Source organism: Simochromis diagramma, unplaced genomic scaffold (assembly GCF_900408965.1).
Source record: "Simochromis diagramma unplaced genomic scaffold, fSimDia1.1 OVJJ01000107.1, whole genome shotgun sequence".
NCBI classification, from domain to species: Eukaryota; Metazoa; Chordata; class Actinopteri; order Cichliformes; family Cichlidae; genus Simochromis; species Simochromis diagramma.
This window is the reverse complement of record NW_024387209.1, coordinates 9,536,147-9,563,700: the sequence shown is the minus strand read 5'-3', so window position 1 is coordinate 9,563,700 and position 27,554 is coordinate 9,536,147. Positions and strand designations below refer to the sequence as shown.

At 44.4% G+C, this 27,554-nt stretch overlaps 1 protein-coding gene across 3 annotated transcripts; it reads left to right on the top strand.

Annotated features, from left to right (window-relative positions):
- Positions 1 to 265: 265 nt before the first annotated feature.
- Positions 266 to 20,326, top strand: rp1l1a (rp1 like 1a). 3 transcript variants are annotated; one of them, XM_040051560.1, is made up of 8 exons: positions 266 to 541; positions 6,519 to 6,771; positions 7,560 to 7,958; positions 8,053 to 8,296; positions 8,406 to 13,150; positions 13,634 to 14,605; positions 14,705 to 15,718; positions 16,464 to 20,326. In XM_040051560.1, the coding sequence occupies exons 2-8, from the start codon at positions 6,538 to 6,540 to the stop codon at positions 16,893 to 16,895; spliced, it is 8,040 nt and encodes a 2,679-aa protein (XP_039907494.1). In that variant the 5' UTR covers positions 266 to 541; positions 6,519 to 6,537; the 3' UTR covers positions 16,896 to 20,326. The 3 variants fall into 3 exon arrangements, with proteins under 3 accessions (XP_039907494.1, XP_039907495.1, XP_039907496.1); XM_040051561.1 differs by lacking the exon at positions 266 to 541 and adding an exon at positions 3,349 to 4,527; XM_040051562.1 differs by lacking the exon at positions 266 to 541 and having other exon boundaries at positions 6,100 to 6,771.
- The last annotated feature ends 7,228 nt before the right edge of the window (positions 20,327 to 27,554 follow it).

Sequence of the window (27,554 nt, the reverse complement as noted above, 5' to 3'; positions counted from 1 at the left end):
TTTTATTTAGTTTAGTTTATGTTTTTTCCTGTATTGTCCTTACTTTACTTTACTTTATTTATTTATATAGCACTCTTCACAGGATAAGAACCACAAAGTGCTTCACAATAATATAAAACTGATATACATAAAATAGCACAATCAAATATTCAACACAAATTTTGTTAAAAGCCAATCTAAATGAGTCTTGCTACTTTATTGCTTTCACAATAAATAAACTGATTGGACTTGATTTTCCGAGCTGTGCAGTTTGTGTGTTTACGTTCAATCCTGCCGTTTTTACTGAAAGGCTTTCAAGTCATTACTTTGAAAGTCTTAATCGCTGTACTTCCGGTTTTCATGCCGCGGACTTGCAGCGTGCCTGAACGCGCGCGCCCGCAACCTGTGCTCACTGCTCAAATCTCAGATAGCGAGCTCGCGGCGCTGTCTGCCGCTGACCACACCTGACTTTATTATCACTCTGTTATCAAACTGCTTCTTTATCGGGATCTACACTCGGACACTGATCGTCACTGGTTCCTTCCAGCATGTTTCCTCACAGGTAAGATGAACCTCTCTTTCTCACCTGTTGCTTTACAAACACCTGCTTCTCTGAACTTAGACAAAGCTGAACATCTGTGGTAAGGTTCTGTGTTTGGGTGTTTTCAATTTAATTTAATTTATTTTAGTGAGAATGCAAACCCCAATGAGCAAGTGCTCATATATCCAGTAGGCTTGTGTTTGTGTATGTGGTCCAGTTGTGGGAATAAGGTCATCACACACCTGCTTATAGGATAAGAGACAAAAGGGATTGAGCAAAGGAGTGAGCGCACTTCCAAAAGTAGGCCACCGCATGCGGAATAATCTCTGCTCTGTTTTCATTTTCATTTTTTCTGCTGACTGAAGTGATCACACAAGAGCAAGAGCAGAACTTCTCTCCGTTTTCAGTCAGTTTTAAGGTAAACATGTTCAAATTCAGTGATTCACTGTGTACATATCACAAAGGAAAGTACTCCTGCAGGACTGAAGCCTATACCCATGTGTAACATCATCAGGCAAAGCGCACAGGTGATGAACTGCTTGATTTATCCTCTAGGAATACACATTAGTACCAAAACTTTCTCAGAGAGCAGCATCCTGACGCCTCACTGTGATGCCTCAGGTTCCTGTCAGCACCGGAACTACTCATCCTTGACTTCCCGTCTACCCAGAATACCCCTGAGGGCCGCCTACCTCTCCTCTGTCTCTCATTAAGGCTGTGAAGCAGATACAGATTGATGAAATGAGGAGTTACATAAGTTTTACTTATGCAATAAGACACTTCTATAAAACCAAGACATATTTCAAGGACATTTTGAGCCTGTAGATGGAAATAATAAACGTCCCTGGTGTTTTTAAAAGTGTAAAAAGACGTGTTTGATTCTTTTTTTCTTCTTCTGCTCTTACTAGAGATTATTTTTAACTCCACAACACAGCATGCCCCTGAACAGCGGTACCAAACACTGCTCTGATTAAACATCTGTAACAAACCAACCTGTTGAGTAATAATTTAATTTGTCAACTTAAAAAATGAAATAGAATAGAAAAAAATAAAATAAAAGCTTTTTCTGCTTGCAATGTATTTACAAGATCTGCAGCTAAGCCTCAACAAAAAACAGCAATACTGGTGACTTTTTCAAAACTGTGGAGGCCCAGAACAGCCAAAATATATAAATGATGATTAATTTTAAACAGTTTACCGTTAATGGCACCTAACATAAAATATAAATTTAAAAAATGTATACAGAAATTTAAATTGATGTTTTCAGATGTATTTTTTTTTTATTATTTCCTTAATTTATTTACTTTTCCATTTAATTTATTTTTACATGTATTTATTCCCTTTGTATTTCCCATTTGTTTGTTTGTTTGTTTGTTTGTTTTGGGGGGTTGTCTCTTGCTTCATTTCTTTTCTGCTTGTGTATAAAGGTGATGTGGCTGCCATTCAAAGGGTATCGTGGGGTTTACATGGCACCTGTTGGCTCATGTATACACATCTTACGCTCCACACTGTCAGCTGGGGAAGCGTGTTTTGAAAAGAATAAGAGATTGAGGTTGTTGTTGATGACGTTAGCTTGACCACATGCATATTTTCTTAAAATTATTATTACAAACAAATCAGGTCAGCAGCTAAATAGGACATATCCAGAACAAGGAAATCGCAGACTTACAACAGCAACACTAACAGAAAAACAATCATCGGAACAGGAGTTTAGTAGGGACAGTGTGCAAAGGAGACCATTCTCATTCCCAATGTGCAACATACCGCCGATTTGTCATGTCCCAAGGCGTCCCATAGGAACATGAAAGGTAACTTTCCGCGTCCCTGTGATACGCGCCGGATTGTGGATGCAATCCAATAGACTCCCGGCAGTAACACACATTCCAGCCGTGTATTCCTGCCCTAACCCTAACCTTAATCCTAATCATAAACACAGTCTTAATCATATTAGATAGTGTTTTCCAAAGCGATTAATGATGAGAAAGTAAAATGTACATGTGTTGGTTCATTCCAAAAGGTTCTCATGTTTCCGAACGTGTAACATACAGACGGATGTGGTGACTGAAAGTGTAACATACCGAGGATTTGTCACATAGCATCGGTATGTTACGCTTTGGGATGAGAACGTGTTGGTGCAAAGACCCACTGTGTGAGGACACTTAACCATGTTGCCTCACTGATCAACTAAAGGATGGGATAAAATAAATGCTAATAGTATTTATAACAATACTTTAAGTAATAACTATAATCCTTGTCCTGCTATATGCTGGCATCATAAGTATACATATAGTATTTTAACACCCAAATACCCACCTATGACAAGAAGAAAACAATATGTGTATACATTTATACATATGCCAATGCTATAAGGTTCTATGGGGGTGATTAAGCTTGGTGATCTAATAGTACATTAGAGGATTACCTAGGCAACCATAACCTGGAACATCAAGTCTCTTTGGTGAAAGTCTTTTCCACCAGTGCGATATTTGAATTTGCTCCAATCATATTCCTATGCTAACGGCAGCTAAAATGACCATGTGTAATGTGGCCAGCGTCACTTATGAATCCGCAAATAATTAACACTCTGTCTCTAACACGCTTTATATGCATGTTTGTGTTCACTCACTGTTTTGTTCACCCTCATCGTTCGTGTCAGTACCATCTCCCGACCACAGTGGGCAGTTCTTTTCCAGATAATAAAAAACTTAAAAGAAAAGTAAAATATGAAAAAGCTGGCAACAGGCTGTTGAAATTATTGGAGCCAATAGCAGCTAAAGAGCTTGTTAAGTTCGGACGTGTTCTTTAGGTACAGATATAGACCGTTAATCCCACTAAAAGAAAAGATAATGGAATAAGAACTGTGGATATAAATAATATGCCATCCGCTTACCCACACTGGGAAAGCAATACACAACATTCATATTTATCATTTAGAATACCTACTAGACAAATACTTTTTTTTCTTTCTGCAAGCTGCTGTGCAACCCACCTTGCCCTTCAGCTCCTCCTTTCATGCTGTGTCCAGCCTGATCAATGCCACAACTGTTGTCTCTGGTGCTGGTTTTGTGCTAGGTCTTGCTGCTGCTCTTTCCCCTTCTGGCTTTGTGAGATGGTGCTTTGCCAGACTGAGACAATCAGCTGGTCGTGATTGGCTCATTACAGATTTACTGCTACTCTGTCTGTAGTATTAGAGGGTTTTTTTTGCCAGGGCAGCAGTTGGTGGTTTCAGGGGTTTCTAGACAGGAGGAACCCTGCTGTTAGACAGGCTGTGTGTAATTACAATCCTCCAACTAGATCCCTGTGTGTGAGGAAGACACAGATAGAGGGCGTTATATGTGCTAAAACCTGTGGCTTCTGCACCAACTCTGCAACCAGAATGTGAAAACCGACTGCCTTTATCTGACTTTATCTAAGTCAGACTTAAGACTTTTCTTAAGACTTTATCTACCTAACTTTGTCCTTCGGCATCCTGTAACTTTCATGTTGACATGATTCAAATTATAATTTCACTAACAATCTAAACATCTTTGATGTATTTGCCACTTGCCTATTAATATTTCTATTCAATCTCAATAATTCAACCTCACAACTACAAATTAGCATATGTGTCTTCTGCTGCTCAGGTGCGGCATGCATAAGAGCATCACTTGCCTTATTAACGTCTTGGCCTCACCATAGCAACCCCTCCTTCTCCCACACACACACAGAGGTTCTTAAGCAGGCTTTTCATTCTATCCTTAGCCTCACCCCTCCTGTCTTCTCCTATCTCCTCAGTTCTCCTCTCTCCACCCCCACTCCCTTCCTCCCTCCTCTTGTCCATCTGCCCTTTTATCCTGAGAGCTGGAGAGTGGAATCAGGGACTCTGCTGTATATGTACACATATGACTCGGGGATCGCCACCATACACACTTGCACAAATACTGCAAACCAGTCTCCTGGTCTGACTAGATATCCACAAATTTCTCTTCAGCTTTTCCATACCTCTTTGGACCATGCTTCCTGAATATGTGAGTAGTGCAACTAATACATATGGCATGGAAAAAGTGGTTGTTAATTAGTGGCAGCAGTCATTCTCCTGTTCTTTTACGACAACGGTAAGCATCTTCAAATCATTTGAAAAAGATTCTAAACGAGCAAAAACATTAAATCTGCTATAATAATGCTTTCATGGGAAAATAATAGCGCTTCATGTTGAAAAGGCTTAAACCTACAATGCTGTTATCTGTTAATGGTTTGCTTCAGTGTAATGTGTTAAAGGCTAATATATGTGAGTCAGAGTTTTGTATTGGAAAGAAAAATCTGTGTGTTAGATATGAAATGATCAGTCCATCGAGCAGTCCGTCCACAGCTTTTCATTTAACAGATGAGTCATTTATTCTGCTTAAATGTGAGAACTTTACGCTTTGTTTGTCATATATAAACTGGGACTGTTGGTGTGCTTCTAAAAAAAATAGTTTTTAAGAAGTATTTGTAATTCATTAAGTCTAAAAATAGCACCGAAGAAACTAGATGAGATTAACAGAAAGTGAAAATATTCCTTTATTCCACTTCTAAAATCTGATATATTGATTCCATTAAATCTTGAATGGCAGTGAGAAAGAAGCAGAGGGTGATAATGAAACACTAACTGAATGTGTTTAAGTGTCTGAAAGCTCTAAGCTAACATTTGCTTGGATTAACTTGCCTCTTTGCTGGAAAAACTTGCTTAGTGCACATGGACGTCAGCATAGCTGTAAGCTTAAGACCTTCCTTTAGTCCCACAGCATAATCACTTTCCCGCAGCTTCAGTGGTTGCTTTTAATGTTGCACATCAAAAGCAACTTTGTTGTCCATTTCAGAAGAAAGCCAGAATAAGTTATATGAGATTGACTAAGTCAGTTTCAAGTGTAAAATAAACGTTACAGTCAGTTTTATTTGTGCTGTTCTACACTGAAAACCTGTTTAACATGTGCCTAAATGTTGGGTTAACTGTGCCCTTCATAGAATTTTAAATGATATGTTTGATGTAATGTTATTAGGAAAGACTGAGCTAAAGAGGCATTAAGAAGCAGTGTCAACACTGATTTGGCCTCGTGAGACTTAAAAGCCTGCTAAGCCTATCAGAAGACATAACAGGAAACAATCAAGAGGCACATTGTGACCACATGTACTGAGTAGAAAAAGTGATATTTGTCTTGATGCTGAAGGATTTAAGGGTCACCACAGCAGATCTCTCAACATACACGTGATATTAGCTTGTGGTTTTTATAACTATTATATAAGCTAATATGTGTGTCGATACAGACCAGAAACCCATCAAAACTCAAAACTAACAAGTAGTTATTTGCTGTGTTCATCCATGTCCATCCATGTGTTGTAAAACTAGAGAAAAAAGCTAAATGTTTGAAATACTCAGCATGTTATGTAAGCTGATTGATGCTGCCTTTCCAGGAGCAGGGCAGAAACTTTTTACGTCTGTTCCAAACAGGATTTCAATACGTGTCCTAGGCCACACTAATAAAAATAGCTCCCTGTGCGAAGCTTCACCTTTAACATCCATGTAAATATAGCATTTGTCTACAGTTTATCTTGTTAATTCACAGTAAAGTATGTGGCTTGTTTTTGTTGAACTTTTGTAGGATTTGCAGTTCTTATTCAAAAAACAAATTGAAACTGATCAATGATCATCAATGATCAAGGGGGGGGGACTGCACAGAATATTTTGAGGGGATCCAGGTAAATGTCTTTTTCTAGAAAATCATTACAGAAACAACACATTCACCTCAGCAGCTGGAAAAGTGACAGCTTATTATTAGAATTTAGTTGTAAACGATACAGAAGGTTTTTCCCACCAATGTCAGCTAGTCCTTTCAGCGGATGTCCTGTCCTAAATCCTCCATTAATCATCCTGATTAAGACTTGTTCTTCTTGTTAGTGTGATTAGCATGCACGGGACCAGAAAAATAAACAGAAACCTGCAGAAAAAACAAACATGTTCTTATCTTTGTGTGTTTCCCAGGTGTATGTGAGACCACAGCATGCATTCGGTCCAGACAGGGCTGTGGAACCCACGGCCCCCATTTAAACATGCCTTCCCCATCCCTGCCCCGCCCCCTTCCAACTCGCGCCCCGCTCACGTGAGCTCAACCACCCCAGCCAAACGGATCACATTCTACAAAAGTGGTGACAGCCAGTTTGGGGGCGTCAGGATGGCCATCCACAAGCGCAGCTTCAAATGCTTTGACGCCCTGCTGGACGACCTTTCTCAAAAGGTTAGATGAACTGTAGTAGAGACTTCTTTTGAAGCTGAATGCTTAGATGCATGCATATAGGTCAGGGGTGTCAAACATTAGGCCTGGGAACTAGAACTGAAGAGTAAAAGACTCCAATATGACCCTTGGACAGCTTTGCAAAATGTGAAGTAGAATATAAATGTATAAATTTTAGACTTTTAACTGTATTTAAGCATTTCCTACTGATAAAGACCTCTCTCATGGCCATCCATATGACACAAAAGTAATATCACAGTGTAAAAAACAAAACAAAAACACAAGAACAGACATTTTCTGTCAATTAACAAAAATGTTATGCTTTATAATTACAGGACAGTCTGACCAATGAACTACCACAACATTTTCTTTAATTTTATACATTTATCAAATAGTTTCACTCATCTGGCCCACTAAGATATAAGGTGCGGCATGTTGTATGTGGCTTTGACTTTACTGATGCAGGTCTTTTCACCTCTTAACATCCACGCTAATCAAAGGTTATGGTTGGGTTTTGCTTTAGCCACATGATAAATGAGCAATTTTTCAGGAACTGTTTATTTCAAATTAAATCCCAATTATTTTGTCATTACATGTTCGAAACAACTGAAAATCCTACAAAATGGGGTGGATATTTAACAAACCCTAGATGGGTCATCTAGGGTTTGTGGCTAAAACTGCGCTTGTCCTGATCAGCAGTGCTTTATACAATGTAGGGAGAGCAATACATGGATACGAGATAGAAACAGATTAACAGTCACATTTGATATTTATGTACAATTTGTCCACAGGTGCCGCTGCCATTTGGTGTGCGGACTGTGACCACCCCTCGTGGCACTCACACCATCAAACACCTGGAGCAGCTCCAGGATGGTGGCTGCTACCTCTGCTCTGACCGACGCCAGGCGAAGCCAGTAAACATGGAGCTGGTCAACAAACACTCAGGCATCTGGTACCATCACAACCGGAGGCCCCAGAGGCCTGAAACGTCATCCGCAACGCCACCTGGCCATTTGCATATGCCTTACAGACAGCGACGGATCTTGCTCGTGAAGAACAGCGAACCGGGGATGAGGAGGAGCGTGGTCCTGAGCAGAAGGACAGCCAGGAGCCTGAGAGCTTTTTTAGATGAGGTGTCCGAAGTGATGCAGTTTCATGTCCGCAAGATCTACACTGTAGAGGGACGCAGGGTAAAAAGTTATATCTATTTGAATTTGCATAGTAAAATTTTGCAAAGGTTGCTCATTTTAGTGAAAACTGTTGACTCTAGTGAATTGTTTCCAGATTGACAGCGTTCAAAGCCTGATGACTTGTCCAGGTGTTCTGGTATGTGTTGGCCGGGAAGCCTTCAGCCCCTTGCTGATAAACTTTATTAGGAAAACTTCAGAAGAGAAACTCCCTGGTCTGGGTCCCCGGACTCCTGGAAATGGGGCACGATCCCCTGCTACTCAAGGAATAAGGTCCCCACCTCATGGAGCTCAATCCAGAGCCAGTGAGTACAGCGAAGGACATGAAAGCAAGAAAAATGGTGAGTTTTTTAGACAACTGGGCAAGTTAACAACAGACAAGTTTTAAAAGGTACAAGAAAAAGAGGGAATACATTTTGTTAAATATTGTACTTTTCTCTTTTCCTTCAGTTAACTTTGGTCTGGAAACCAAAAAGAGCATCATTCACCCTCGTTCTGATTCCTCAAACCGCTCGGCACGTTTCTCTTTTTCCTCTGAAAAGTCATATGGCAATGGTGTCACCGCATGCCCCCAGGGAAAGCCAGCCATTATGAATGATGACATTGAAAAGCGTGTTCTGGTAAATAAAGATGGCAGCCTCTCGGTGGAGATGAGGGTGCGTTTTCACCTCCAGAATGACGAGACCCTCCAGTGGTCCACTCAAATTAAAAAATCTCCATCTCTGAGCAATGAATGTTGCCCTCTAAGTCAGGCTCAGCCTCATTATCTCCAGCAGGGCCAGTCAGGAAGTTGTTCTGACCCTGATTCAACATCCTTTGATCAGTACGGTGTGGACTATTCCAGCCAGCCGCTGCAGTGCGAGTTGGAAGGGAACCGCTGCCCGTGTTGCCATCAGAGGCATGAACAGCATTACGACTTATGGGAAAACCCTGCACACAGCCATAAATCAGCTCCTGTTCCACCCCCACATGCACCCAGCCACACCCACAGTATGATGAGACATACGCACTCTTCTAGCTCTTCCTCATCGTGCAATTCAAGAAGGGTGGTGCGCTGCAGAGCACGGCTCTCCAGCTGCGGGGGTGGCTCAGGTTCAGAGCAGAGCAAACTGGTCCAGGAGGAAATGTGTGTAACAGAGCAGGTTGAGCACAGATTAGAGGTAGAGCAGGATGGGGACACCCATATTGAGGTACACAAGGTGAGCCGGTGTTGCAGTCGAAGTGAAGTGGTTGTCGCGGACAGTAACCTTCAACCACTCAGCAGAAAGTCAGCTGAAGACGAAGAAGATCGCCCGCCATCAGCAGTCAGCAGCTCCTCACGTGTCCTTCAGTCGTTGAAAGAGGATGAAGATGATGAGGACGATGATCTGCCACCAAGCATCTCACGGTGTTGCCATAGCAATGAACCGTCCCCAACCCCTGAAACTCAACTGCACGAAAAGCCAATAAATGACATCTCAGCCAATTCTTTCCACTCTACCAAACACAAGGAGCAGGAAGAGCTAGGAAGCAGGGCAGTGTCTGCAGCCTCTTCCTGTCTCTGTGGAGGAGCTGCCGCTTGCTCAGCTGGCCCAGATGAGGTAGATCAAGTCCCTTGCAACACATCTAAAATAAGCGTAACCAGGATGTCAGAATCAGAGGAAGGAGGGGCCTGTGATGATGATGAAGGGATAAAGAGGGCTGTAAGTGATTTGTCAAGTCACACAGGACTCTCAGCAAGCTCTCAAAAGTCAGCGACATCCAGCGTGTGTCCGAATTGCGGGGGCTGCAAACGCGATTCTGTTTCCGGTGGCAGGGAATCACAGAGAACCAATCGTTCCAACCAAGCCTCTCCCCTTCCTAACAGTGATGATGCTGGCTCAGATGTTTCTACCCAATCCAACAAAACCAACCTCACCAATAATGGACGCCTCTCTGCCACACCAAATATCTTGGAGGGCAAAGTATCCAGTGCCATGTCTAGAACGTCCAGTCCTCAGGCAACACAAAAAGAGAAAGAAAGGGCTCCCAGTGCTACTTCAGCTACAAGCCACAGGTCCAATAGATCACACAACTCTGGCTGTAAGGGCAGCACTGATATTCGTGCAAAAAAAGAGGACAAGAGAAGCTTCAGCGTAATGTCAAATCAGTCTGCAAAGTCCAGCAAGTCTGAACACACAAGTGAAGCTCCTGACATCAGTTCAAGGGAGACAGCAGTCGGCGAGAACACTGTAGAAAGAGCAGTCAGCTCCTTGTCAGCCAAATCTTGTGTTTCAGCTCAGACTGATGCATCAGTCAAGTCTCGTAACTCCACCTGTCAGTCAGGAGCTAAAGGCACATCCCAAAGTGACAATCCAGCTCTAGAAGAGCATGACCCAAACAACAGAGCTCCCAGTAGCCTCTCTGTGAAGTCAAATGTTTCTGCAAAGGCTGAAAAGGCTGACAGACCTGATAGTGCTAGATCAAAAAACTCAAATATTTCTGTAAAGTCCAGCATATCTCAGAGGTCGACTTGCAGTAACTGTGTAAAAGCGACAGGAGTTGAAGCTACCATAAAGGTAACTGGAAAAGGAACAGAAACAGAGGTAGAGGAAAGACCAACAAGTGCAATGTCATCAAAGTCCAACCTGTCTGCAAAGTCTATTAAATCCCATAAGTCCACTAAAGCCTCAGAGCCTGGGGGAGAGGGAGAAGAAAGGGCACCAAGTCAAATGTCTGGCACGTCAGTTAAATCGGACAAGTCTGCTAAGTCTACAAAGTCGTTCAGGTCTAAATGTGATGGCAATGAAATGGTGACATGTTCAAGCTCAAAGACAGCTGATGAAGCTGAAGAAAAAAAGAACAATCTTAAACTGGTAAATAACGAGAGGACACCCAGTGCAGAGTCCTCCAAATCTCATGAATCTGACAGTAATCAAAACACAGAATCAGACTCCGAAATAGTACACAAAACAGAAAAAGCTGAGAAGCGAACTGCTAGTATTTTATCCCATAAGTCAGCTTCCTCTGCAAAGTCTCACAGTACAAAGATAGAGGGAGATGACATGGTGGACAGAGCCCCTAGTGCCAAGTCCTCCAAGTCCCAGAAGTCAAATCACACAACTGCATCTCCAGTTCCAAGTGAAGCTAAAGAAAATCAGGAGAGGGTGGAAAGTGTCATGTCTGCCAAGTCAAAATCTTCAGTAAGGTCCAACATTTCTCATAAATCAAATTCAAGTGCAAATGTTGTCACCATTAAAACGCCTACAGTTGATGACGAGGAAAATGTGACGAATGAGAGAGCACCAAGTGCTGCATCAGGAAGATCAAATGTTTCATCTACAGTGTCTCAAAAGTCAAATTGTAATGGAAAAACTGATATTTCTATTATTGAAACAGCGGATGGAGACAAAAAGGTAACAAATGAGAGTGCACCAAAAATTAAATCTAATGTCCAAACTCTCTCACCTAAGCGAACACGTTCGCCGCGGATGCGCTCTCCCGACGCTTCAGCTGCATCCACCAAAAGTTGTAAGTCTCCTGTGCAGCAGTTGTTGGATGGCTCTGATGCTGGAGACACAAGAGGGCCCAGTGTCTTGTCAGTTCACTCCGCGGGCTCTGCTAAATCTGGCAAATCCAGATGCTGCTGTGGAGCCGCTTCAGAATTTGATGAGGCAAAGATGGAAAAGGAGAACAAGGATAAAGAGGTGAAGCTCGAGGTGAAAAGTGAGAATGTTTCTGAGCGAGCAGGCAGCGCCGTGTCATCAGGAGGCACAGACCATCCTTTGAGTCAGAACTCAACAGAATCGGTCTCTCTTGGGTTACCTGAAGAAACATCTGCCTCAGACAGTGGGAAGTCTAGTGTCTGTGTTCACAGAAGTGCTGAGAGCAATGACGAGGGCCAGGCAAAGACCTCAACTCCCAGTCTCCCAAAAAGCCCAGAGGTTTCCACCATGAAGGAGGATGTGGAGATAACGGGGTCCACCGTTTCTCAAAAATCCAACAGTACTGGCAGGAAGAGTGGTTCAGCAGTGGATATCCCAAATATTGAAACTCCATCAGGTGAAGAAAATGGATTGCAAAAGACAGAAAAAGCAGCAAGTACAATTTCAGTCAGAAGCAGCAGGTCTAACAAGTCTTCTTGCAACTGTAAGTCTAAAGAAAAACATGCTAATGCTAGCTCGACCAAAGTTGGAAATGGCAGTGAAACAGAAAATATGAAGTCTGCTCCAGTGACAAATGGTAGCAACAGCAGGAACTCATCTGCAATGTCATTAGCAGGTGCGAAAGTCCAGATAAAATCCTCTGCAAACACAACAGCAAAAACAGTTCCTGGAAACTCAGAAAATAATGGCACGGAAAATCAAAAAAACCCTAGAGCAGCTAGTGAGGCCAAACAGGAAGAAGGCACTGCATACAGTAAAGTAATCTCCTCCCAAAGTCCCTGTTGCCTCAGGGCTGAGTCGGCAGATTTAGCTTCAGATCAGAGTAAAGAAAAAGATCAGGTCGAATGTAAGTCCAGATTTAGCACAGGGAGCGATTGTGGTAGTGTCAAAATGGCCAGCTCTCTGAAGAAAGGAACCCCTATCAAGTCCTCAAGCCCCTGTCCCTTACACAGCAAAGTAGAGACATGCAGTGAAAGCACTTTGTCTCAATCTCTGTCTGCTGCTGACTTGCTAAAGGAAACAATGGCTGCAGCACGCCCATGCAGCCGACAATCTAAAGCCAGTAAGTCCAGTGACAAGTCCAAGAGCAAGAAAAGTGGAATGTGTCAAAGACGCAGCAATCAGATGGATAAAAGAGAGGAACTGACACCTGCCTGTTTGCCCAACACGTCCCCCAGTGAGGTTGTTAGTGACTGGCTGCGAAGTATTCCTGCTAACAGCAGCATGCTAGCACTTGGCGATGAGTTTAATGAGGAAGAGCTGACGCCAAAGGAAATGGAAGAGATGCCTGGAGGAGAGTTAGCACAGGAGAGTCCTGAAGGTGAGAAGTTAGAATTGGAGGAAAAAGGTGACCCTGAAGAGGATGAAGAGAAAGAAGATGAAGCTAAATGTGAGATAGCACAGGAGGAGAAGGGCTCAGATCCAACTTCAGGAGATGCAGAGGGGACTTCTGGTCGCCCTAGTGCTCTACTATTACAAAGTGAGGCTCTGCCTAGAAGCTGGCAGTCTTCTGCAGCTGTGATGAAAGTTCTTCTAAGTTCTTCTCTGGGTCGATGTAGGAGTATGCCCGAGGTAAGCCAGTTACTTTTTTGTGACAGAAAATTATTCTGCTATACAGAGCTATAGATAAAAAGTTGCATCACCAGAGGCATCTGGAATAAAACTGCCAAGTTTGTGGCAATCACTTGTGAGCAAGTGAGCAACCAAAAGTACTTGACTTGCTAGGAAATGTACCATGTTCATGATCCATTTGACCCTACATAATTAACATGCAAATTTTCAAATTTAGAAGTTATACGTTTTGGGTTAGATATGCCAAATATGTGAAAATGACGTGAAAAGAGGTGGATGTTAACATAAACTACCTTCAATCCTAAACAGGCAACCTGTGTCCCTGCAGATCTTAGATCTTAAATCTAGAAATCCTAAAATTCTGCTCAGTTAATTTCAGGATTTTGAAATTCCTTTTTAACCAGTTATAATTATTTGAATTTGACTATAATTCCTGCATTGAACATATTCTACATTCTCTGAATGTTTTCTTTTTGATCTTAGGTGTCTCCGGTTTATGGACGCCGACTAAGCACATCAGCCAGGGGTCTTTTGGACTGTTTGGCCCAGCTCCAGCTCATTGAGCCTTCATTGGGCCCTGGCTGTGATGTACAGAAGGGTCGCAGCCAGCAGTATGAGGACATAATGGCTATCCTTCATTCCCTCTGGCTCACTGAGCCTGGGAACATCCAAGCCAAGGAGACAAAGGAGAACAAGAACAGTAGCCCAGAGCAGGTGACACCACCAAGGTCCTCATCTGGGGTGGATATGAGCAGTGGCTCTGCAGGTTCAGGGAAGGAAAATGGCAATCAAGGAGGAGATGAGACACCTCCAAAAGAGAGAGAATCTCTACAAGCACACGAGGTAGCAGAGAACATTGTAGAAGAAGAGGAGGAAGAGGGAAATGCAATGGCAGGAGATACAGATATTGAGACAGAACACAAGGAAACATTCACAGACCAAGCTAAGGCAGACACAGCAGAGGAACCAGTGCAAAGTGAAGAAGCTCCTCAAAAAAGTGAAAGCTCCAAACCATCAGAGTCATCAGACAAGACCTCTGCCAAAGACAGTTCCAAGTCTCCCACCGATAATGAGCACGAGACATTGGAAGACTCTAGTACAGGCACACCCCCAACTGTTCTTCGAGCATCTTTGGCCAAAAGACCATCCCAAGACCCTGACCCAGTGTGGGTACTTCACCTTCTGAAGAAGCTTGAAAAACAGTTTATGGTCCACTACATTAATGCAGTGGCAGAGTTCAAAGTTCGATGGGATCTGGATGACAGTCACATCCTGGACACCATGATATGCGAGCTGAGGGATGAGGTGAGCCGACGCATCCAGGGCAGTATTGAACGTGAAATGAGGAAGATTCAGGGTCGAGCGGGGAGAGGTGGTAGGTCACCTCGGCCGCCACAAGGAACACATCTCTCCAGAGAGTCCACTACAACAGAGAAGAGACGTCAGATGTTGAAGGTAAATCTACCACAAACTGTCTTCATAGCAGAGGATACTGCTTGAATGACATAAATTGTTGGATTTAATTTTTGTTTGTTTGTTTGTTTGTCTTTTTAGATTATGAAGAAACAGTCGGTGAAGACCAGCGAGTCCCTCAGCGACGGAGAGATGACGGGGGAGTTCAGCGACCAGCGAAGTGACGACGAATACTGTCCATGCGAAGCTTGTGTTCGCAAGAAAATGGCTGCACGGCCTTTCAAAATCAACCCGCTAGCGGCTGAAGCACCGGTGATGAAGGACTTTGACCTACTTAAGATACTTCAGCTGAAGAAAAGCCCAGCCCCTGCAACCGTGCCGCAGCCTGCGGCAGTGGAAGACGAAAGCCAGGCGGCTGTAGACGACGATGGGAGGAATTTAGACATAGTCCAGGAGGAAGAGGAAGACGAGGAAACCAAAGAGGACATCAGAGCTGTTGTTGTTTTAGAGGAGACGATTGCAGAGGAAGATGAAGAGGCTGAAAAAGAAAACGATGACGGTAAAGCAAGGGAAGAAGAGGAGACAGAAGATGAACAGGAGGAAAATGAGGAAAGTGGTGCAAGCAAAGAGGAGGAGGAAGAAGAAGGAACAAGTGGTGAAGAAGTGAGAGAAGATGAGACATCAGAAACTGGAGAGGAGGATGAAGAACATCAGTGTAAGTGTACCAGAAACGAGGAGGAGAGTGACCAAGAGGAGGAGGGAGAGGAGCAAACAGGAGAGGATGAAGAAGAGATGGGAGAAGATGAAACAGAGGAAAATGAGGGAGACACAGGAACTGGCGAAGAAGAGGAGACAAGCGACCAAGACACAGTAAAAGAGGCGTCAGTGGGCAAAGGAGAAACCCCAGAAAATGAAGAGAGTGATGAGAGAGTAGACGATAAAGAAAAACCCACCGAGGGTGAAAGTGTGGAAGAGGGGGAGGATAGTGCCGCAGAAACGACAGAAAATGAAAAGTCGACGTTGTCAAAGGAGGTTGCAGAGAGGGACAGTGCGTCAGCAGAGGGTGAAGATGACGAGGAAGACGGCACAGGAGAGGGTGAATCAAGTGAGGAACAGGAAGGGGAGGCATCTGAAAAGGAAAGAACCTCGCCACAGGTAAATGTGAACCATGTTTTTACTGAAGTTTATTCAGTAATTATTATGTATAACACAAAGGATAGCATTGTTTTCTTTTTTTTCTTTTAAAGGACAGTCACTTTCATGTTAGTAAAACAGCACTGCACTCATGGAAGTTTAACCGCATTGATTAAAGATGTCAGATAGGCCAACAAACATGATCAGACTGACTCTCCAGCTTAATTTTGACTCCCCTTTAGTGCCGTGCAGTACCGCAAATTATTGTATCAATCCAATACAAGTGAATACAGAATACAAAGTGAATACAAAACACCACTGAGTCCCTGAACAACAAACTGCGCTGTTCCTTAAAGAGGAATCTGACCTACTGCATCCTCACCACTAATTCTAAGCCTGTGGGAAAAGATAATCTCGCCATCCAATTAGAGAGCCTGAACAAATCTGTTTTGTTTGGCACCAACATGAAGCTTCCGCTGATGGACGTATGCTGCTTTTGCCAGTTACAAAAAAAGCTTCAACATGTTAAAAATACTTTTAAACTGTGTATTTTTGCCTCCATCGGAAGCTGAAACCGGTTAAGGATCAGTTTGGTGATATTATTTACTGGCACCTCCCTGCACTGATTAACTCATTTTAATCTCACACATTAATTTGGTGGTACTATGTAAGCATCTTGTAGATGTAATTACAGCACTCTAATGCCCAATTCATCTAATTAAAACTGCTCAGAAATCATTTATTGTTATCTCATTTAACCCTACAGGGGCAGGACGCGATTCCAGCTGCCTGCATGACCGAGGGAGAGGAGGCAGACGCGGAAGACTCGGACATAGATAGCAAACGTTCAAGCGACACCACTGCTGACAAATCGGGATCGGAGGAGAAGGAAGAGAGTGGAGAAGACAAAGATGAGGAGGAAGATGCTGTTAAAGAGTTCAAGCCAGAGGAAGAGGAAGAGGATAAGGCAAATGGAAGCAAAAGAGAGGATGGTGCTCTTCTGCATCAGTTCACCAGAACCTCAGTGGAGTCCCAGCCTGGCTCATTGGAGGACATCGACGCTGAGTCCCCACAAAATCCTGTGGACTCCACTGAAGTGTCCAAAACGGCTGACAGCATATCCACAGGTGGTAGCAATGGCCAGAGAAGGAGCCGGTCACCAGCCAAGGTCAAGCAACTCAAACCGAAAGAGGGTTAAGACAAACTGGACAGTTTTTGGATACACCTCAGGACACTTTCAAAGACTATTCGCCAGGTGAATCCCCAACTTAGTGACATAGTTTTAAAAACATAATTTGCTCTTTCTGGGACTACACTGGATCAACATAGGCATTTTTATAGGTTTAAAGACTCACTTAAAAACTTGAAGCACTTTATTAATCCAGATCTTGTTTAGGAGGAACAAAACTGACTTATGTTACAAAAGCAAAATGAAACTTGAAACCAGTCTATCGTACATTTATTGTGTTTATAATGGATCTGTGTATATTTTTGAAGTTAACTGTATGTAAGAAGGCATATGAGAATATATTTTTGAAAAACTAACACTTGGTATCTATGGGTGAATTATCAGAACTCAGTGGACAGATTTATTGCTGTATTGAATGGAATAGCTTTTTATATTTACTACACGTTAGCTCAGCCGTGGCAGTTGTATTTACTTGGGTTATCGGTTCAGTTCTGCGATTATTTCTTGGAGCTGTATCATTGAGTCAGTGCTGGATTCTCAGGGTTTTGGTCACCCAGCTTGCTTTGATTTTTTTTACCCTGAAAAACATACTAGAAGTAACCCTTGAAGGTCTTTTATGAACTGTGGGTTTTTTGTCATATTTCACCCTGCTTATAAAACAAAGTGACTGGGTGTGCATCAGAAGTTAGTGAGGGTGGTCTCTGCCGCTGCAGCTACGGAAAAACCCCAAACTATTCTACTCTACTGCTCTTCAAACCATGTCTTCATTATATATATTTAGTTGTCAAAACTTGTCATTAAGTGTACAAAGGAAGTCATAAAATGTTATCGTCATGGAGATTTAAAAAAAGGTAATTTCCTAGCTTACCTATTATCTAACTACTTGTTTAAATCTTTAACCTGTTAAATCAATTGTTTAAACCTATACAAGTCTGTAATGTGATTACATTAGAATCTTTTTTTTGAAAAATAGGCTTGTTTGCTTTCTTGCTGAGTTAGTGTGAAGACTTATTAGCACTATCAAGCGTACACACTTAAAAGCTAGAATTAGCTTAGCATAGCTAATTACTGACCTTTAGAGTGTCTAATAAACTAATGTCATTTTTATTGTCCTCTAAACAAAGCTAGCTCACAGTTTCCTTTTTCTTCCAGTGTTAAGTTAAACAAAGCTCATTAACTCCCAACTTTGTATTCATTTAGCATTTAGCTTGCATATATAAATGTTTTCTTAGTCAATTCTTAGCAAGAAAGTAAACAGCTGTATTTTTCAAAATGTCAAAGTATTCTATTTTCACGTACCTTCAAATAATACATACTGTACTTTAATAACAATGTATTATCTTTGAATTCTTGACAGTTAGAATGTGTTTTAACTGTGCTGTACCTCACTGTATTTATGTAATCCTATTACTGTGATCATACCATGAATGCTTTTTGTCCCAGGAGAAACAGTGTGCAGCATGTAGCTGCAGGAAATTTTAGGAGACGACAGCCTGACTTTAAGGTTGATGTAAACCTTTCTCTGCTGCTTTGGTAAAGGAGTCTCCTTAGGTGTGTGTTACATGCTGTAGATACTGGCGGAGTTTGCACACCAGCCATGTGGAACAACAGCGTGAAGCGTGTTACTGATGCCTTATTGTATCCATGGTTACATAGAGGATGATCGACACAAACAGAGGAGGAGATCACACTTAAGTTAGTGGCTCTCCATTAGACTCACAAAGCCTGTTAAACAAGCTGGAATGAGTCAAAGCTGCTGTTAAAGGCTTCAGGCTTACTCTTCAACTGTATATTAGAGCAGGGACACTGCACACGGTCAGTGTGTGCTCAGGACAGTGAGAATGAGGCGCTTATCTCTTACTGCTTAGTTTGACAAAAGCCTCCTATTTTGTGGTACCAAGAAGGTGTGTGTGCCTATGCTGTTACTGGTCTGTCTGTCCGTCCACTAATCTTAAGCATCACAAAGTGAATATCATGTACTTAGAGCAAATGATTATATGAATGTAATGATACTGACAGAAATAAAATAAATGCACTGAATGGTAATTCTCAAAATGTTCTATAATAATCTGGACACATTTTTGTAACTCAGCAGTGTTTGATGGAGCTGAAACTCCAAGTCAGTTATGCAAGCATGTATCGTGGAAGTACGTCTATTAGTCAGATGAAATGAAACTAGAGCTCTTTGGTCATAGAAACATTGATTATGTTTAAAGAAAGATTGGAGAGTGGTCTTTTCTTTAGTCTTTAGTTTCTCCTACACCGTGCAGCGCATCGGCCAGCTATTGATGTCCATTGTTGTTGATCAGCTGCTATTGCTTCGGCTTCATCCAAGTTAACACTGGCATGCTCCAGATCATCTATTATGGTCCGGCACCAGGTGGTCTTAGGACCTCCTCTATGTGGAAACCATGTCATGGCGACTTTGGCTGGCACGAAACTACTGAAGGAGTAGGCAAAGGAATTTTGCTGCAAACCGAAATCAACGTTGAGCAACAATATCGGCTAGGGGAAGCATGCCTGCTCTTTGTAGCACCTCTTTGTTCATTATCCGGTTCCAGAATTTGCCGGAGGCCACGTTGTTGGAGCACGTTCAGCTGACGGATTGTTGCATTTGTTGATTGCCATGTCTCGCTAACGTAGAGGGTGACTGGGATAACAATGGAGTTGAACAGATGAATCTTGATCGGCGTGTTCAGTAAAGTTGAGTTCCAGATGTGCTGTAACTCCAGACACCATGCCAATCCTGGAGCAGACATCTCGATCGGAGACACCGTCGTTTGAGATAATGCTGCCTAGGTAGCAGAAATTCTCAACTTCGTCAACTTGTTGCTGTCTGATCATGACTGGTACTCAAATGTAAGCATAACCCACACGAAGTACCTGTCTTCTTGGCGCTTATTCATAATCCGGTCTTCGCTGCCTCTCGTAAGTTCTTGTTGAGTGGAGCCTAGGAGTGCGATGTCCACACTGACAAGTTTCCGCTCTTCTCAACAGAAAATACCAGCGTTCATTTGATCAACCAATCACCACGTGTCCGGCAGGCACTTAGTAGTTTCGTGCTGTATAACCCAATAACACCGCAATCCCCACAGTGAAACACGGTGGTGAGAGTATTATGATGTTGGGATCCTTCATTGTTTCTGGAACTGGGAATCTTGTCAAGGTGGAAGGAATCATGAAGGAGAAAGGATATGTGAAGATTTTTAAAGAAAACCTCAAGCAGTCAGCAGCAAAACTGTGTTTGGGTCATAACTTTATTTTCCAACATGACCATAACCCAAAACATATGTTGCTTCTGGTGAAGAACAGTGTATCTAACATGCCTGTTTTGGTGTGTTAACCTCGTTCCAGGATCAACATTGCAACTAAGCAATCATGTTGTCATAGCTTCGCAATGTGGATAAAAAAAGAAGAAAAATACCCTTCTTTATATAAAACTTTCTTGTCAGACAAATGGTAAGAATTTGAAGTGTTTTCTTTATTAATTTTATTGATACAATGAATATATTATCAAGTTTGGTTTCCTCTTAGCCAAATTTAGGTTACTAAAGTTGGTTTGCTAATGATACTTTTTAATAGCATTAGTTAACTTCTTGACTAAAGATAATTGAATGCTCAGACATATTGGTTAGTTGCGATGTTGATCTGGGACTATCGTTATTATGATGTTGGGACAACGCCAACACGGAGATATCAGATCTTGCGGTGTGTGTGAAAAACTGCCCCAGAAGACCTAAGTGAATGTGACTGACTGGCCAGCACAAGGCCCTGATTTGTTTAATAATTCTGTCCTCATCTGTAAATGATTGTTAAATGCAGTGAAATGTCTAAAAATGTCAGTTCCTCTAATGGCCACTTGAGGTTGCTCCAAAAGTGAGTTATACCCACAGACCACCATGTTAACGTGCCCAGCTTTAGAGTACTGAAATGCAAACTTACATTAATAAGTCTAGTTCCATGGTGATTAGCTTAGGTTAGCATGGCATTTAACCAGAAAGAAACAGCTAGCATGGCTAAACGCCTATAAACACAAAAGCTACAGGTGAAAGGAACTTCCACTAGTAGCGGTTTAGAGACAATTAGACACTTTGATTGTGTAACAAATTTGTTTCTGTGTATAGATCGAAACCCAAGAAATGAGAGAGAGCAAGATGTGTCCTTCTACTTTCAGGTTATTAAGCTACGCTAATCACTTCCCGGCTTTAGTCTTACACATAATAAAGTGCAATGATCTCAGGCCCTTTACTTCCATTTTTTCCTGCACTTGTTAACATCATGCTACAAAATCAAACAGCCAGCAGTGTAAGTGTTACATCCTGGGAGGCTGTGGGAGTGTGTGGGCGTGGTGTTGTCTTCTCCCTCTCCTCCTCCTTTGTTCTGGCCCCTCCCCTTGTCTCTCTCTGCCCCTGCCTTCTCCTTTAGGTCACACCTGCTGCTCATCTGCTCTCGTTACAACCAATTACCCTCAGGGGTGATATAAGCTGGAGAAGAGCAGTGTGGAGGAGGGAGGGAGAGGTTTCTGGTGGATTTCCTCTGTGCTGGTCAGAGTGTGCTACTGGCTTAGGTGTGGAACAGCCTGCTGCGTATGACCAGCCTTCTGGTGTGTGGCTCTTTGTGAGTAGTGTTTAACTGAGCAGTGATTGCCCATGAGTGACGGCGGCCTTCATTAGTTTGTGTGGCCCGCCTGGATATTGTTTGCTAGCAGCGTTGCTGTCTCTTTCTGTTGAAGCCTTATTGTTGCTTTCTTTGTTGAAGTGGTCGTTACCACTTTGGGTTGACCTCCCTGATTTCTCATTAAAGCAGCGGTGCTGTCTCCTTTTGTTGTTGCCATTTATATGATTATTGAGGTGTTTGCCTACAATAAAGATCTATTTTATGTTAAATACCTCTGCCTGGCGTTCTTTTCATTCCACCTGGATCTAACTGTTACTGTCCCCCACCCTCATCGCCTAGACTTTTAAGTGGGGACGTAACAAAGTGGGGGCTCGTCCGGGATCGGAATGAAAGGAATTGGATTCATTACAAGTGTGAACAGGTGTTTGTGTGTTGTGTGACGGTCTATGGCTAGCTGCTGCTCTCCCCGGCTAGCACAGGGGAGTGTCTAGCTGAGCATTTGCTCTTCCTTCGGACACTCGTTTTTTGTTTTGCCTTTTTTATTTTCGGAGCAAACCCGGGTGGGGATTAATTCTCTGTTGGGGGTAGGCTTGTCGGTGCCTGTGGCACCTGATGATTTGCCTTTAAAGTGGCCTCGAGCCTGGTACGCTCCAGAAGCTAGGACAGGCTAGAGTCTGAGTAGGCAGGACTGGGGGGAGTGTGGGTAGAATTTTTTAATTAATGGTTGACTTAATTAATGGTTGACTTGACACAACACATTTCTCTTTCGCCTGTGTGTGTAGTTCTGTAGTGAAGGCGTTGTGTGTGTGGCCCTTTAGTGGTTTGCTTGTGTTTTGCAGGCCGTTTTGAGTTTTCATGGCTACTTTTGATATTGCTGGGTTTACGGCAGAGCCGTCACTTGCCCTGCTGGATGTTTGTAGGAAGAGGGATCTGCATGAGCTGGCTACATATTACGGGATCAGTGTCTCCACTGGTCTACGCAAAGCCGAGCTGAAAGCCGCTCTGGTGTCCGGGTTGTTGGAGAAGAGGGTGGTTGTAATGCAAGAACCCCCGAGCACACCCGGTCCGGCTGGACCAAGTGTGGCGCCTCACGTTCCAGGCCAGGTTGTAGAACCATCAGTGTCTACACCTATGGACCAGGGGTTGCCCGAGGGGGGGCCAATGATGCTGCCCCGTTTTGATCCACTCTCCATCCAGTCATCAGAGGGTTCTAAGCAGGATGCTAGGCTCAAAATCCGTCTGGCTCGTCTCCAGCTGGAGAAGGAGGAGCGTGAGAGAGAGTTCCAGCTGAAAAGGGAGATAGAGCTTAGGCGTTTGGACGCGGAACTGGCTAGGGCCAGGGAGGTTGAGCTGATGAAGGTGGAGGCAGAGACGAAGGTCAAGCTGCGACAAGCTGGAACTCCAGCAGGCCTCCTCCCCTCCTGTGGTGGCTTCGCTGTCACAGACAGACGTACAGTTTGATGTAGGACGAAATAGTCGTCTGGTCCCTGCATTTCGTGACACTGAGGTGGAGATTTATTTTGAATCGTTTGAGCGGATAGCGACAGCCTTGCGTTGGCCGCGGGATGCGTGGGCCATCCTGCTACAGTGCAAGCTGGTGGGCAAGGCACAGGAAGTTTGTTCCTCGTTGTCCGCTGAATGCAGCTTGGACTACGACAAACTGAAAAGTGCAATCCTGTTAGCCTATGAGCTAGTCCCCGAGGCTTACAGGCAGCGCTTTCGGGGGCTGAAAAAGGTGCAGGGTCAATCCTTCCTGGATTTCGCAAGAGAAAAGAGTGTCCTCTTTGATCGGTGGTGTATGGCCTGTAAAGCTGCAGACCTAGCTTCGGTACGGGAATTAATTCTCATTGAGGAATTCAAAACCTGCGTCACCGAGCGGATGGCGGTATATCTGAACGAGCAGAAGGTCTCTACGTTGCAGCAGACCGCGACCCTGGCTGACGAGTTCGCACTCGTCCATAAAACCAGTGTTGGTAAGCATGAGCGACGCGATACACTAGAAAAGGCTAGTGGTGAGCAAGACACAAGGAGAGAGGTGCCTGTGCCTCGTCCCAGGTCAGACCGGAAATGTTTCTACTGTTTTAAATCCAGCCATTTAATAGCGGACTGCGAGGCCTACAGGCGGAGACAGCCAGTTTCAACACCACGTAAACCAAAAGGGATAGGGCTGATTAAAAACGCTTCTCCGGGTAGCAGACCACTTAGCACTGAAACGCCTGACGAATGTTTTAAACCTTTCATTTTCAAAGGAGCGGTGTCACTCTCTGGTAAGCCTGGAGATGGGCGTACTGTGACCATTCTACGCGACACAGGTGGTTCACAGTCCCTCATACTGGCTAGTGCACTTGCCTTTGATGAAAAGACCGCCAGCGGCACTGATGTTATTGTTAGGGGCGTTGGAATGACTTATGTGCCAGCCCCCCTCCATCAAATTTGGGTGCAGAGTGACCTAGTAAGTGGCATTTTTCCTGTAGCTGTGTGTCCTTGTTTCCCGATTGATGGTGTGGACTTCATAATGGGCAATGACATTGCAGGCGGGAAGGTTTATCCTACCCCAGAGGTCACAAAGACCCCTGACCCAAGCCCCTTGCCAGATGTTTTAAACCGGCAGCACCCGGATGTATTTCCCGTAGGTGTTCTTACACGGTCACAGGCCCATCGGCAGGGAGAAGTGGTTGACTTGTCAGGGTCAGTGGTCGGCTCTATGCTGGAGATGGATGTGATGCCCTCTGAGGAGGGGGAGGTGGGTCCTGATGCCAAGGAACTGGCTCAAGAAGTGGCTGAGCCTGCTCCTGAACTCGCAGCCCCCCCTCTCCTCACACGGGAGGCCCTTATTATCGCTCAGAAAACAGACCCATCGTTGACCAAATGTTTTGCTGCCGTAGATGAGAGTGATCATCTGACAGGAGACAGGAAGCAGACATTTGTTGTATGTGATGGATTGCTAATGCGCAGGTGGACTTCAAAGCCAGGGGAGGACTGGAGTGTAGTCCAACAGATAGTGGTCCCGGCTAGTTTGCGTCAGCACGTGCTACAATTAGCCCATGACCATTCATGGTCAGGACATTTGGGGATAACTAAAACATATGACCGTATTCTGCAGCACTTCTTCTGGCCGGCAATGAAGGCAGATGTTGCGAAGTATTGTAATACTTGTCATACGTGTCAACTGGTGGGCAAACCAAACCAAACTGTGCCCCCCGCCCCACTATGTCCAATACCTGCTGTTGGTGAGCCATTCGAGCATGTTTTGGTCGATTGTGTTGGTCCGTTGCCAAGAACACGAGCAGGCAATCAGTTTTTGTTGACCATAATGTGTTTGTCCACGCGGTTCCCTGAAGCAATTCCTCTGCGGAGGGTCACCACTGCAAACATTACTAAGGCGCTAATCAAGTTTTTCACCACCTTTGGTCTTCCAAAAACAGTGCAAACAGACCAGGGAACTAATTTCTTATCTCGAGCATTTAAACAGACTTTAGCTTCCCTGGGCGTCTCTCATTCTGTGTCTAGTGCTTATCACCCAGAGTCACAAGGTGCACTTGAGCGTTGGCACCAAACACTTAAGGCCATGCTAAAAAAGTACTGCCATGACACGGGCAGAAGCTGGGATGAGGGTGTCCCCTTTGTACTGTTTGCAATACGCAATGTTAAGCAAGAGTCCTTAGGATTCAGCCCAGCCACCCTTGTGTTTGGCCGCGAGGTGCGGGGCCCGCTAAAGATGTTGAAAGAGAGGTTCCTTAGTGGGGGTGTTCCAAAAACTAACGTGGCAGATTTTGTGAAGACATGTAAGGATCGTTGGCAACGTGCTACCTCATTAGCGAAAGAGGCCCTGTGTACTGCCCAGGCATGCATGAAGACGTGGCATGACAGAAAGGCTGTGAAAAGGCATTTTCAGGCTGGGGACAAGGTCTTAGTGTTGCTACCGGTGCCTGGTTCTGCTCTTACGGCCCGTTTTGCGGGACCGTACGTCATAGTGAGGAAAGTGTCTGAGACAAATCATGTTCTCAGTACCCCAGAGCGCAGGAGGAAAACACGCCTGTGCCACATCAACATGTTAAAACCCTACCATGATAGGGAAACCCATGAGACTGTTGCCAGTGCGGCAACCTCCAGCTCCGTCTCTGCCACCGTGCTGAGTGTGGAGGCCAGTGCTGACGACGATCTGCATATACTTTCTGAGGGACAACAGTGTGGACGGTTGGCGAATTCAGCTTACTTAGCCGAGGTAACGGCCCACTTGTCTCATCTGTCCCCTTCACAATGCGAAGACGTGCTTAATCTACTGCACTCCTACCCCTCTCTCTTTGGTGATGTGCCCTCGCGTACTAATGTTTGTGAACATGATATCGATGTTGGTGACGCAACCCCAATCAAACAGCACGCGTACCGCTGCCCTATGGGAAAGCGCGAGGTGATGAGGAAGGAGGTCAGTTATCTAGTGGAGAATGGTTTGGCGACACAGAGTCACAGCCCTTGGAGCTCTCCATGTTTACTTACGCCCAAGTCTGATGGCACCCCACGTTTCTGCACCGACTACCGTAAGGTAAATGCAGTGACTGTCGCCGATTCTTTTCCACTTCCTCGTATGGAGGACTGCATTGATAACATAGGTCCTGCCACATTTATTTCCAAACTGGACCTTCTTAAAGGATATTGGCAGGTGCCTTTGACCCCCAGAGCCTCTGACATTTCTGCATTTGTCACACCCGACCATTTCATGCAGTACACCGTGATGGCATTTGGCATGAAAAACGCTCCGGCCACATTTCAGCGTTTGATGCAGCTGGTTTTAGGAGACGTGCCTCAATGTAATGTGTACTTGGATGATGTAGTGATATACACAGCCACGTGGGAAGAGCATGTGGCCATCCTACGATCGGTATTTCAGCGACTGGCTGACGCCTCGTTGACCCTAAATCTCGCTAAGTGCGAGTTCGCCAAAGCGACAGTCATGTACCTGGGGAAACAGGTGGGTTTCGGGCAGGTACGCCCAGTGGAGGCAAAAGTCGAGGCTATCCTCAGCTACCCGGCCCCAGCCACTAGGCGGGAGTTAAAGCGGTTCCTGGGCATGACTGGATACTACCGCTGTTTTTGCAAGAACTTTGCGGTAGTTGTGGCCCCTTTGACAAGGCTATGTAGCCCCAAAGTCCCTTTTGAGTGGTCAGGGGAATGCCAGCACGCCTTCGAGTCTGCAAAATCCCTCCTTTGCAGCGCCCCAGTTCTGGCTGCCCCTAACTTCTCTCAGCCTTTCAAGCTGGAAGTCGACGCCAGTGCCACCGGAGCTGGTGCGGTGCTGTTACAAGACGACGCAGAGGGTGTGTGTCACCCAGTCTGCTACTACTCTGTAAAGTTCAAGCGCCATCAGCTACACTATTCCACCATAGAGAAAGAAGCTCTAGCGATGCTGATGGCCTTGCAGCACTTCACTGTGTATGTGGGCTCTAGCTCCTTTCCGGTGACGGTGTATACAGATCACAACCCCCTCACTTTCCTCCAGCGCATGTACAACCACAACCAGCGACTAATGCGCTGGGCATTGCTGGTGCAGGATTATGATCTGGTTATCCAGCACAAGAAAGGGACTGAAAATCTGGTGGCTGATGCACTCTCACGCAGTGCATAGTGATGAGTCTATTCTTTGTTTTGTATAGTGTGGATATAGGGTGGGGGGAATGTTACATCCTGGGAGGCTGTGGGAGTGTGTGGGCGTGGTGTTGTCTTCTCCCTCTCCTCCTCCTTCGTTCTGGCCCCTCCCCTTGTCTCTCTCTGCCCCTGCCTTCTCCTTTAGGTCACACCTGCTGCTCATCTGCTCTCGTTACAACCAATTACCCTCAGGGGTGATATAAGCTGGAGAAGAGCAGTGTGGAGGAGGGAGGGAGAGGTTTCTGGTGGATTTCCTCTGTGCTGGTCAGAGTGTGCTACTGGCTTAGGTGTGGAACAGCCTGCTGCGTATGACCAGCCTTCTGGTGTGTGGCTCTTTGTGAGTAGTGTTTAACTGAGCAGTGATTGCCCATGAGTGACGGCAGCCTTCATTAGTTTGTGTGGCCTGCC